At 32.0% G+C, this 14083-nt stretch overlaps 1 protein-coding gene across 1 annotated transcript; it reads left to right on the top strand.

Annotated features, from left to right (window-relative positions):
- Positions 1–2994: 2994 nt before the first annotated feature.
- Positions 2995–8316, top strand: LOC142318062 (facilitated trehalose transporter Tret1-like). The gene is made up of 2 exons (XM_075354585.1): positions 2995–3225; positions 6944–8316. The coding sequence occupies exons 1-2, from the start codon at positions 3177–3179 to the stop codon at positions 8314–8316; spliced, it is 1422 nt and encodes a 473-aa protein (XP_075210700.1). The 5' UTR covers positions 2995–3176.
- Positions 8317–14083: the final 5767 nt, after the last annotated feature.

Raw genomic sequence — 14083 nt, 5'->3', positions numbered from 1 at the left:
ATATGATTTTTATGATTTTTTAGGTCTTTATTCGGATGGGAAAGAAATTAAGACAATTTATTCCAGAGTTTTGTTCTGGAACCGCTCCTGTTCGTGACTTTAATTAATGACTTTTCTCGTGTAATGGTTCTAATGTAAATCCTCTGATAACACCTGAGAAAAAGGCCTTATCTTACCTTAAGGTAGGATTAATGGTCGACAGACCTTATGATTTTCTCGAATGTTCAATTAAATGGTAAGTATGCCAGAATGAGTAAGTCAAATAAAATACTTCGGTAAATTAAAGCAGTATTTCTGTTAAAAAAATATCTAAAACCAAGATTGTATAAATGGTGTTGCTTTCTGGCGGTAATTCGATAACAATTTTCATCATCATCAATCTAATTGAAAAAATAATTAAACAGGAAAATAATAATAAAAATACAAACTTTTAGTTCTTGATAAAAACAACAGATCCCCACGAATTTTGTTTATGTACTCGTAATTGTAAAATTAATATAAATAAGTACGTAATAGTATCGTCAGAAATTTATTGATTGGTGAGAATTTTAGTGCACCACTGTTAAATAAATAAAAATATTAAGAAATTTAATGTTTTTATAAGACAACACACGCTACAGCGTGCTGGAACATATTTATTATTTATAAGAAAATAACAAAGCGAAATGTTATCTTTTATTATGTGATATATAATTTAATTTTAACACATAACTATTTTTATTATAAATAAGTTCGCATATTAAAATTTATACTGACGGTTCTAAAACCGAACATGGTGTTGGATGCTCAATATATGTAAATGGAGAAGCTCACTTTTGGAAACTGCTAGATGTGGCCAGTGTCTATACGGCAGAACTCACTGCAATTCAGCAAGCTCTTCGCTACACTGAACACTATTGTGAAGAGAGAGTGCTAATATGTTCCGATTCTTTAAGTGCACTTGTCGCAATTCGAAACAAGAACATTAAGGATGTCCTAATTGCAAACATCCTGTCCATTTTATACGTTCTAAATCAACGAGGACAGCGATGCGTATTTGTATGGACTCCGGGGCATGCTGGTATTACAGGTAATGAAATCGCAGACGAAGCTGCCAGAAAGGCAACAGTCTGCGATGATTTGGATGCATTTCCTGTAAGAGTGGCAGATGTTAAAAACTGTCTAACTAACGTATTTAAAAACAAGTGGAATACTGAATGGAGGAGTTTAAATACAAAATTAAACTCAATTAAAACTTCTCCATATAAATGGAAAAGCGACGTGAACAAGTAGCGGTGACCAGACTTAGAATCGGTCACACGCGACTAACAAATTCATATTTGTTAACCGGTGAAGTGAGACCAATGTGCGGTGTTTGTAATAAAACACTGACAATCAAGCATCTAATAGAAGAGTGTAACATATATGAGGACCTCAGAAAGAGATTCTGTCTTAGAAATAATATTACTGCTGATCTGGATAATGGAAATGAAGAAAATATAGTTGCATTTTTACACGCCAGTGGACTTCTTAAAAGTCTATAATATGAAAGTTTAAAGGTGTGATAAAATAATCTCTAAGCGGTAGTTATATATATATAAGGGAGTCTCGAAGCGTGGCACGTATAGTGACGGGAGGTAGCCCTCTTGCGTAGGCCATTTTGGCTCACCTGCACTCAAGAGCAGTGAGTCGGGGTGTGTCCGATGATGGCATGGGGGACCCTCAAGGGTGGATTGAGGGCGCGAGGCTATGGGTATGCGCGGTGCATGCCTGTAGCCTGTTTATAAGAAGGATTCAACTGCCACGGCACCCTGGCGCGACTGATATACTGCTCAACGGCGGTTCTGGTCGCCCCGAGGGTGCTTAAACAAACTATAAACGAGACTCGTAGAAGAAAGAAAGAAAGATATGGTATTGATAAGATGATATTTTTAATTTCATGGTCTTTTGAGAACCTTATCTCAAATTTTAATATCGGGGCCCTTTACACCCCGTAAGTGGTGTGTGTTGTACTTGTCTTTTGTGTCTTAATGTTTTTGTGTAGTTTGTGCTTTTAAATAAAATATAAGGGCCCTTTACACCCTTACATATGACGATCCAGATGGTGATATAAATTACTTTTAAAGAATGTGACGATGGCTAATGACCTTAGAAGTCGATGCCCATAAAAATTCAGTTAAAAAAAAAAAAAATAAGTTCGCGCGCGCGTGTGTGTGTGTGTTGGGTGTTGTGTATGTGAGTGAGCTATGCTACCTGTTTTAGATTCCCAGGATTCTAAGTAGTTATTAATTTATCATTTTTTAATACTAATTTACCAGGAATCATTAAAATTCAATTAGTACATGATGATGATATGTTTGATGATAATAAAAGTTTTAAAGAAAGCAAGAATAATAAATTGAATAATCCCCTTTCAGGTTAATGTACAATGTTATATAAATAATAAATTTTGGTTAATGTTACAAAAAAAAATTAATTGATTGATTGTAAAATAGTACACTTATACAATTACAATAGAAAATAACAGGTAACAAACTATTATTCATTATTGGTGAGGGATGTCTAAAGCAAAAGAACAAAATAATTTACACAGTCGAAAAATTAGTTTATGTTGACCGGAGAGATAACAATAATGAAAATTCGACAGTAACGGAAATACTACCGAAACAATCTCTTATTTGATGATATAACATAATAATAATCTATTATATTATCATTTAGGGTGAGAACCAGCGCATCTAATATGGAAGATTTTTCAATCCATAGATTACTTTATAAATTACTTTATTTTTACAAAATTTAATTTACATTTATTTGCTTTACATTATCTATACACGTGCATTGAAGTAATCACCAAAGGATTAATTGTAATCGGCTAAAAAGTCATATACTTTACAGGTATTCTTTATTTGATTACTGAAATCAAAATAGAAACTGAAAGGTATAAGTAGTTGATATCTATTATCATATTATACATTGTTTTAGCAATTATTATCTCCCGTGTAGAATTAATAACAGAAAAATTTGTTAACAGTTTTACCATTGTTTTCTTATCATATTAATTCGCTATACTAAGTAAATGATTTAGGAAGTTGTATCTATATGCTGCAAAGACTATTGTTCACCTATATAACTTAAGTACTTACACGTGTTACTGAAATTTTTTTTGTAACCGCTCAAAAGGTAACTTCACTTTGATGAGAATGACCAGTAGTCATCTGAAACAGTATTTGATTGGATTTGCAGGTAATGTTTTACATATAATAATCAAAATAAAATTTTATAACATACGAATGTAACATAACAAAAGTATTTCAGCACCTCAAGTCTGGACATAGAGTGTCCGGTTCAATGGAGGCGAAATGTAGATATAGATATCTTCTTTTTAAGGATGCACATTTATTAATGAATTAGAATTGTTGATTTAGTAGATATCATTGTACGTTATTTCATATTTATTGGCATCAAGCAACCATCTGAAAGCTCTTTTTGTGCATCCAGGAAAAATATTCTTATTTATGGAATCAGACTAATGACATAATGTATTTCGTAGGAATATTTTTTCCAAACAAAATGAACTTGTCCGCCCACTAGAACTCATTGTCTAATAAGACAATCGGAAATTTCACACTGCAGAGAACCGAAGTACTTTTGTGTGTCTTAATCAAGAATTCCCACCGCGAATATAGTCAGATACGACTTCTATTACCTTTAATTACTTTTTTCACCCCTTATTTTAAATATTTTTTATCATACAGAAACAGGCTGACGCCAAATAACAGTTACAATGATTGATGTTAATGATTTTTTTTTTTTTTTACGTATGAAAAATCCCATAACTGCTCGAGGCTCGGAATTCGGAACCTCTGAATAAAAGGCAGAGACGATATCACTCGGAGATTCAAAATATTGGATTTACTTTTTCTTAGTTAACTGATGTTTTGTAAATGTATTGGTTAACGAAATCATTGAAATACTACTTTATCTTTTGTTTTAAGAGAAAATATATTTTTAAAATATGATCGTTCAATTAAGAGGAAAATGTTTGAATAGATTTGTAAGATAAAGTCAGATGCATAAAACTTCTCGATCTTTGTAGGAAACTATTTATCTATTGCGTATGATTTTTAGAGAACATTCATAATGTGTTTTCTGCGAAAAGAAATCATTGATGCTTATCAACCCGCTTTTCAGTTTAATGAAACAGATGAATATAGCTTAAACTGTTTAAAGTAGTAGCGTGGTGGCTTAGATCAAATAAAGTCAGAATCGTGACCTGCTGGATTAATGTGACAGAATTTGCGCAATTTATGTTCGACATAATAAGATGGGATCAACGATCCCATCTTTGGTTTTTCGATTTTTCTTCAAAAATTGCCGAATAGCACTGCAGTTTTAGGATTTATAATAAAATTGGTTGTATGAATGTGTTTTACTTAACATTAAACTTATAATTTCAGCCCAATACTTCATTTGTAACTTTAATATTTTTCGAGATATAATCTTTTTAAAGTTTGACTTTTTAAAAATGTTCAGACTTTTTTACAAAGATCGTTGAATATCACCCAAAAGTTAGGAATTACAGAAAAAAGTGGAATAACACTTTATATTTAGAATTAAATCTCCTACAATTTTAAAACTGTTTTTTGTCGTTTTATTATTTTTAAAGCTACAACCTTCTTAAATTATGACTATTATAGTTATTATATGAATTTGTATGTTTAGACGGTATGCTTGCTTTAGATGGTATGCTTTCCATAACTTTCTTGCTGCCTTTATTCCTTTACCAGAAAAATTTTATGTGGTGCGTGTTCCAGAAAATGGATGGGAAAAGTGTAATGCTTGCGACTTGTTTTCTTAGAGCTCTTGAAAAAAGGTATTGAAATGTTAATATCGGAAGTTTACCCGTAGTTGAAAGTCAGGATTATAAGTTTGCAACTTGAAAAATACGGTTACCAGAATAACAATTTGTATGAACAGTGCTTATAAGGATGTAATTTGTGCTTTTTCGTAATGCATTCATTATATGAAGGCACATTCTCTGTATCACACCTGTTAGTGAACAGTTTCTGATGTGGATGTATTGCTGCTTTTAGAACTGACAGATTTAGGATAGAAGGATAGACTGATAGAAGGAATTATAGGATCGGATCATCCGGACACATTGTGCGGCTCTCCTGAGCGGGCTCATAGTCCGCTTCATCGCAGTCAATTCCCAAGTCCACTATCCAGCTACTCTCTCTTGACCCGTACTTCTGGGAATAGAGTGTTCAGCGGCTTCAACTATCGCAGAAGAGAAATTCTCTGCAAGGTCGTCTAATGGGACCTCGTCCAGACTTCGAGTAAACTCGCAGGCTGACCACAAGAATGTTAAAAAACTTAAGCCAATCCGCCCGCCTGTGCAGAAAACGCCTCTACTGAAGAGGAACATCAGCCCTTTAGACATCGCCCAGCCCACCTACCCAACCGAAAACTATTGACTACCGACCAATTCAGAATCCTACCAAGAATATCCTTACCAATGGTAACATCAAATTTGGAAGGCCCTCCGCAAACCAACTGCACCGGCAAAGGTAGTCAACTCGCCGGCTACATTGAAAACATCAAACTGATGCTGCGCGATGAAACCTTCGATTAATTCGCCGCCATCGTCAGTGATCCCACTGTGATAAAGAAGCGATTTGGTATTCGCATCAACTCCTATAAGAATAGGATAACTCGTTACTAACCTAACACGTTTACCAGTTAAAGATGAGCCTTTTTTTTTTTTTTTTTTTTCTCTCTACTCCCCTGAGCCGGTCCGACTGGTTGTTATTGCGCCACCCAGGGGAGTGTCTGGTAAACTCTAACGAGCCTCTCCGCCTACCGGTTGAACGTCCGGCATGGCAGGTCGGCTCGCCGGTGTCAGCTCTTTTGAGTGATTTTCTGTTTGCCCATTTGGAAACCACGACATACCTCGAATAGCCGTAACGTGGCACCGGGTCTTTTCTTACTCTTCTTCTTCATCAGGACCTATCTAAACCCTTGGAGTCCTCAGTGCATCATTGAAAACGACACACCTCAGCGTGCCGTCTCTCACCATACGCAAACACAGGAACTCTGGACGCACTTAAGTAGACCAGAGATACATGTTTAAACTACAGATGAAAGAGCTGAAATCATTTTAACTGCCATAGAGACAGAAATATTTGTAGAATATCAATCCTATAATTTAAATAAAAACCAGCCCTGGCAGTCAGTAGCAATCAATGACATCGCATTTCATTAATGTATTAATATCATATAAACATGAAAAAATTGAATTTTGTATTTAAAAAAAAAAAATAAGATAATAAAAGTACAAGAATTAATAGATTGAGGTGAATTAGCCAAATTAGAACTTATTAAACCTACTAAGCTTTAAAATATTATAAACTATAATTAAACGTATTTTATTGCATTAGCTAGATAGTGGTAAAAGCTTAATTTATGATATTTTATTTTAATAAGATCTGTTTTCCAGTCAGTATTTGTACAACCTACTTTCATTTCCATACCTGTATCGTTTCAAATGAAATACATAAGATAGATACACAGGTTCACTTTTAACACACTACATTTGAATGAAATGTAAGTATTTTTCATGAAACAAGAAATAAAGGTATACTGGGATACTTGTTTATATTAATTATGTTGTGAAAAAATCAATTTCAAAAGTAATATATTACATTCTTGTATAATATTTGCATATATAATACACAACATGTGATATGTAAACATAATTCATGTACAGTATATAAATTCTAAGTAATATACAAGTATAATATGCAATGTAATCTAAATATGTTAAGTCACAATTTTTTTTAATACATGTCTATGTCACACCATGAGAAAGCAGAAAAACTGAGTTTTTATAGTATAAAAGTATTTCAAAAACAATATTTCTAACAACAGTGTTTTCTAATGTTGACATTTCCTTTTGTAGTAGCATCAACATTCGCTGCTGCTGGAATGGCTTGTGGATGGTCAGCACCTGTGGTGATACGTCTTCTATCTAACAATTCTGAAATTCACATGACTGCAGATGAAGGATCTTGGGTCATTGTTTCTCTAGAAATAGGAGATATATTTACACCAATACCAGCTGGATTTATTTGTGATTGCTTTGGCAGAAAACCAGTGATTTGGTCAATCTTTCCTATGTACATAACCGGATGGTGTTTAATAATTGCAACAAGATCATATAAAATTTTGATTCTTGCAAGGCTAATCTTTGGTCTGTGTATGGGAATTATTTTCAGCACATGTCCATTATATCTCGGAGAAATTGCTGAACCTGAGATTAGAGGAAAAATCACATCTTTTTGTATTGTTATGTGGTTTTTTGGAATTGTTTCATCATATTCTATAGCACCATATGTTTCATATAACACTTTTTCATACATTTGTATTTCTTTACCAGCAGTGTTAGCATTTGTATTATATTTTATACCTGAATCTCCATATAATCTTGTAATGAGAGGAAAATATGAAAAGGCAAAAACAGAAATGAGAAAAATAAGAAGTGGAAATGACACGTTTATAGTGAATGAAATAAAGTCAGTTAAAGCAGCTATACATGAGCAAACTGCTGAAAAAATGCCTTGTTCTGCATTAGTAACTGATCCAGTTTGCCGAATGAGTGTAATTTTATTCTTTATTATTGTATTTACTGGATTACTTGGAGGAAGGTCTGTTATGTATGCATGTGCAACAGAAATATTGTCCTCAGCAGAAAGCACCATATTTAGTGCAGATCAAGGCACTATTATCCTTGGTTTAATTTTTTTAATACTAAGTGTATTCTCTACATTAGTTGTTGATAAGTTTGGAAGAAGGCCACTACTTTTGATTTCAGCAGGAGGATCTGGTATCAGTCATTTAGTTTCTGGGGTCTATTTCTTTGTTCAGAAGAAAAGAATTTTCAATGTTTCTGATTACAGCTGGATTGTGCTGTTAGCTACTGGTGGATATTGTGTTTTTACAAGTATTGGTCTCGGACCTATTTCACCAGTTTATCAAAGTGAAATATTCCCAAATGGAATTAAAAACATTGCATCAGGCATATTTACTATAGCAATGTGTATTTTCTCACTGATTGCATTAAAAATGTTTTATTTCATTAATTCAAATTTTGGGATGTATTTTTCTTTTTGGTTATTATCCTTTATAAATATTTTTGGATGTATCTTGATGTATATATATCTGATAGAAACAAAAGGCAAGTCTCTTGTTGTAATACAAAATGAACTTAAAATACTTTGTAAAATTTCAAAACCAAAAGCTGATGCAAATGAAACAGTTTCTTTTAAAATTTAAGCATGAAATTTTTTAATTATAAAAAAATTAGATTTTTACTTGCAATTCAAAATGTTTTTTTTTTTTAAATAATAATTTTGATTATACATTCTTTTCTTTTATTACTATCAATTTTTTACTTTCCCATCTAGCATTATAGCAGAGCTACAGCTTTAGTAGGGAAAGTATTGTAATCGGTTCAGTTAGGGCATATGTGGTTTTTATTGGATATTGATGTTTTGACACCTAAGGAACCCAAAAAACTGGATGGAAATTTTCTGGATGTATTTATGTACATGTGTGTGTTCAGTGTAACAAATTTTATATCTCCCGAAATAGTGGACCGATTTTTGACGAAACTTGGTCAAATTACTACTATATGTAGGGCATTGATGCCATTAAATTTTCAAAAGATGAAGGGGGTGAAGCTGTACATTAAAATCAATTGTATAGCAAGGTCAGCATCTCAAAATTTCACCTATTAAAGGTGTTATTTTTCTTATACATTTGTTAACAATTAAAAAATAATAAAATTTACAAAAACATTTTTTTGCAAAATCGCATCCCCACCCAAAAAATTATCTAAATAAACTAGTGGCTAAGTGGGTATAGTGCGTCATTAGTACCCCCTTTCACCACAACTAGTGCTAGTGTAGCACTCATGTACAGCTGTTGTAGTCATCTGCTATGTTGTGACGTCACAGGTAAGTGGTAGTATTAAATAGATTAATAATATTTTAAGTTTAAAAAATTATTTAAAGTAGCCGCTAGTACCACCACACCCACGCGAACGAAATACGGTATGCGCACGTGCTTTAGTTAGAATCATTGAATTAAATAAACAAAAAATATTATATTTAAAGAAAATGATAAATATTTTAAATTACGTCGTGTGTGCAAGCCGTGCATCAGAAAAAAGCAACATGACGGGAAAGTCCTACAACTATGTTGTCAGCTTTTTTCTAAATGTAACAATATATAATGCAATATGTATATATATATGTGTGTGTATTCACACACACACACTCACTCTCTCTCTCTCTCTCACGTTGACCGTTGCCCTCTGGAATCGGGATATTGACTTCCATTGCTTGTATCTTTATTTCTCTCTTTCTCAAATTTGTTTGATCAGTTTGAGCATTATCAATAGTATCTACGTCGTTTGAAGTTGCAGATATGTTATTTTCTCTTTCTTGAATACTACTATTTTTATTTATATTTCCCCACTCATTCATATCGTCGTTGCTAGACGTATTTTCAGACTGGCATTTTAAAATTTTAATAAACACTTGTATACTGTAGCAGTGTCCAGCTACAGTAGTAACTCCAAATCACGTATTTTTTTTAGTTTCAACTTTTGTTGACCTCGCTTTGCTTTTTTTCTCACGCCGTGGTTCCATTCTCAAATTAAAAATTATTAGGGATCAAAGCAAATCATTTATATACCAAATATATTTGTGATGTTACAACCCATAACCTATAATCTGTTTTTCATTAACCTGAAACGATAAAACAATTTTTTTTAAATTTATTATCAAATTTTCAAAATTCTAACTTATAAAATGTATTATTTAATAAATCATTAATATTAATATTCTTATCACGGCTACCTATACAAATATTATATTAAGAGTAACGCAATGGATAGTATATCATACCCGTTTATGTTAAAATACTACTATATTAAAATTATCTGGCTAGGTCTAAAATAATCATAAATTATTAAAGAATAATTTAAATGCAAATATTAGCATTAATTTCAATGTATATCTTAACTATTTCCTATGCAGTAAAATATTACGGGAGGCCTGTTACGTACAGACTGAAATATAAAATATCTCCTAAAATATTGCAATAAAAAGTGGACTCTAGTTGTATTGTTATAAAAATATTCCTCTTTAATCTGCCTTATAGATCAGCCTGTTCTTTTCAGTTGTAATTAGTAAAACTCTATATTACACATACCATGACAACTTAAAAATGAATTCAATAAAATTTATACATTCTTAATTTAATGTCACTTCCGACATTGTTAAAATTTTGAGAAATTTACTTACCTGTAGGCCTATTCTCGAGTTTGTGCTTTTATAAAATTAAAACCATAACAGTATCGGAATATTTCCATTTTACACTGAACATAAGAGATCTGAGTACATAATTCACTATCGTGCAATTCATGGAGTTCATTCTTGGCCTATCATAGAAATTTAAGATTAAATAGAAGAAACATAAAACAGAACCATCAGCTTCTTCACATCATAACAACATGAAGATTAATTATTGTTGTAGCAAACATAACATTTAAAAAATTTACTGTCACAAAATTACTTTCATAAATAATACCTTTAGTTCAGCTAGTTCTACTACTTTTGATATACTAATAAGAATTGCTAACATAAAAACAAAGGCCACAATTTTATCACACCTTTTATTTACAATAAAATTCTTAATCTGCCAATCATCAAAATCAACATCAAGAAAATTGTTGGTATAGAAATTGCAAAAGTATATTTCAAATAAGAAAGCTTAGTAAATTTTATAACGAAACTTTCAGCAGGACCAAAGGAAATACATTAGATAGAACCACAATATAAATGAACCGTAAAAGAAGATTAATTTCTATACTACTTTTTGTTTTTTATTTAATAATACTTAATTTTCAGTTAATGATTATAATAAAACATTGGGAAGTATTCAGAACTGAACACTATGTACATTGATTAACCAAGGTAGAGCATATTTATTTTTTGGAAACAATATATATTCACATAATTTGAATAAATTTATATTCTTTAAAAGGTCGTCCGACTGCTGAAGTTTTGTTCGTCTTCGTTAACAGTTGCAGCATTTTTTTCTATTGCGGAGTTTCATTGTTAATAAAACAAACTGTGTACTTATCGCCTAAGCATTTTTTCAAAATTATCGGTAGTATTTAAAATTGTTTGCGGTTTTGTTTTATGTTTGGATATGAAAGTTCTTGGCTAGTTTTTATTGTTTTATTAGTCTGAAAGCAAAAGCTAAAATTCCATTTCTTGAAATAACAGTATTATCTACAATTTCGGTTACGAGGACATTCAGATGAGACTATTATACGATACATTTAAAGTAATCGCTTTTTATAGGCTACTTAGTTTTTACTAATGACGTTTTTTTAATATTTAAATTGATACTGTTCGGACTTCATCAGCTATTTCATTAGGTAACATTATTGAATTCTGGACAAAAACGATCCAAACATACCCACTACAATGCTACAAAAAAACTGAAGATTAAAGAAGCGGTAATTACTATGCAATTTAACTAAAAACTGGCTAAACTTCACAGTATCTATTTAGAAAGCCAGAACTAACCACGCATAACAAAAGCAAAACATATCACGACAATGCTGTAAAAACAAATGGGAAATATAAAAAACGCTAAAATTATAATTTAACTAAAATTGTCTAAAATATATAAAAAAAAAATTATTCACAACCTGAGATAAAAGCAATTTGCACAGGTAGAGTATTAACCGACCTAACAATGGCGTCGAAGGTCAAAGAACTTATTTGTCCTTGGATTAGAGTGCCTAGATGTAAGTTGCTCCATATAGGCTATCAGTGAACTGTTTATTATTATATGTTTTCTCTCATTCGAGCGAATAGATAATTGATCTATTTTCAAATTATAGCATGATAATATAATCAATGTTAAAATTTGTTTTTCACATTTCTTCAATGAAGCACTAATGCACCAACTCAACAACAGTCCTTTATTTTAAACAATCAAAAAATGTATATAATCAGTTACTAACTTGATATTCAGTTACTTTTATTTTCATACCTTGCATAACAACAGTATAATAATAAAAAGGCGCACGTGCCCATATGTAGACAAATTTATAATATTTAAATTAAACCATAGATAACGGTATCAAGGTTAAAGTTAAATCTATAAATGTTAACATTTATATACATGATAACGTGAAAACTTATTAACTCGTAGTTGTAATTCAGTGAAATGTAATAAAACCATTGACCGTTAAGTATATCAAATTAATAACAGCAATTCATTTAGATAACTATTTTCTAAGAATTATATTACTTCGAAGTTACTTAATTAATAATCATTGTACAAAATTACTTAAGAATATTAATGCATGCCCAGGTGGGGTGGGAGTGTGTATGTATATATATATATATATATATATATATATATATACAGTATAACTTCACCGGTAAATATCAACCCGCCAACAATTCAAGAAGTTCTCGCAGCCTTAAATGAAATAAAAAACTACAAAGCAAGCGGAGAAGACCAGCTTTTCGCAGAAGTCTGGAAACACTCATCAGTTTATTCAGTCAAAACTTCCCTACATCTATGCCTCGTGAAAATATGGAACGAAGAAAAACTTCTAGAACACTGGACCACAGCCCTCATTCATCCATTACATAAAAAAGGGGATAAAACTAATCCGGGAAACTACAGAGGCATATCTCTCCTGGATTGCACATACAAAATTCTGTCGAGAATCATATACAACCGATGCAAAGACCAACTTGAACTGGAACTTGGGGAATAACAAGGGGGATTTAGGCCATGGAGAGGTTGCCCGGAGCAAATAATATCCCTAAAACTTATGATGGACTTATATAAAAGACGGAAAAATCAACTAATAATCACCTTCGTCGACTTTAAAAGGGCCTATGATTGTATACACTGACCATCCATGCTGAATATTCTGAGAAACCTGGGCCTTCACCCTAAACTGGTAAACATGATAAAATTAACTTAACCAATACCCAGTCCAGAGTGAAATTCAGAGGTGAACTCTCTCAACCCTTCTACATAAAAACTGAATTGAGGCAAGGAGATGGCCTCTCACCACTCCTTTTTAACTGCACCCTTGAATTTGTCATGAGCAAATGGTATGAAATAAATCCCAAAAATATAAAAATGGGTACTAAGAAAAACTCCATCACACTAAATTGCCTAGGATTTGCAGATGACCTCGCTCTTTTAGCAAATAATATTCAAGAAGCTAAAACACAAATCATGAGCCTTAAAAACCTAGCACAAAAGATAGGGCTTCATATCTCTTTCGAAAAAACTGAACTAATGGCCATAGATCCTCTGGTAATAGAGCACATCACGGTAAACAATCAGAAAATTAAAATAGTAAAACAATTTCAATATCTAGGAGAAATAATAACTTATAATTTAAATGAAAAAGTGACATGGCAAAACAAGACAAATAAAATGATTAAATCACAAAAATTAACTTGGTCAACATATAACAATAAATGCCTTTCTGCTAAAACAAAACTGAAACATTATAAAACTGTAGTTCAGCCAGAAGTCACCTACGAAAGCGAGACCCTTTTCAAAATCACTCAGAAAAACCGAATTGAAAAAATTCTGAAAATAGAGAGGAGAATTGTCAGAACATGTATCAATAAAAAACACCAAAAAGATGGCCATTGGTGGATTGTGCCAAATGAAGTGGTGTATCGAGAAATAGAGCCTGTTACTGATACTATGTGGAAAAAAGAATCTCTTTCTTTGGTCATCTCATAAGGACACCGGAAACAAGACTGTCAAGAAATATCATTGAAAAGCTCTGGTTCCAAAAGCTAGAAGTAGGATGGATCAAAGAAATTAGAGAAGATATGAAAGAATTGGGAATTTCCCTGACTGACCTACAGAATAAAACTGGAAAAATTACAAAGCTAAAAGACAAAAGCATTAGATTTAAACAAAAGACAGACAAACGATAAAATACAACGAAGAGGGTGTTTACGGATGAAGA

The sequence above is a fragment of the Lycorma delicatula genome, chromosome 1, assembly GCF_047948215.1.
Source record: "Lycorma delicatula isolate Av1 chromosome 1, ASM4794821v1, whole genome shotgun sequence".
Classification (NCBI taxonomy): Eukaryota; Metazoa; Arthropoda; class Insecta; order Hemiptera; family Fulgoridae; genus Lycorma; species Lycorma delicatula.
This window is presented reverse-complemented; position numbering and strand designations above follow the sequence as displayed.

Bases quoted from the DNA above. Each gene is read 5' to 3' on its own strand.
- LOC142318062 (XM_075354585.1), top strand. From the start codon at position 3,177: ATGAGAATGACCAGTAGTCATCTGAAACAGTATTTGATTGGATTTGCA. The intron at 3,226-6,943 runs GTAATGTTTTAC...TTCCTTTTGTAG, and splicing joins GTATTTGATTGGATTTGCAG to TAGCATCAACATTCGCTGCT.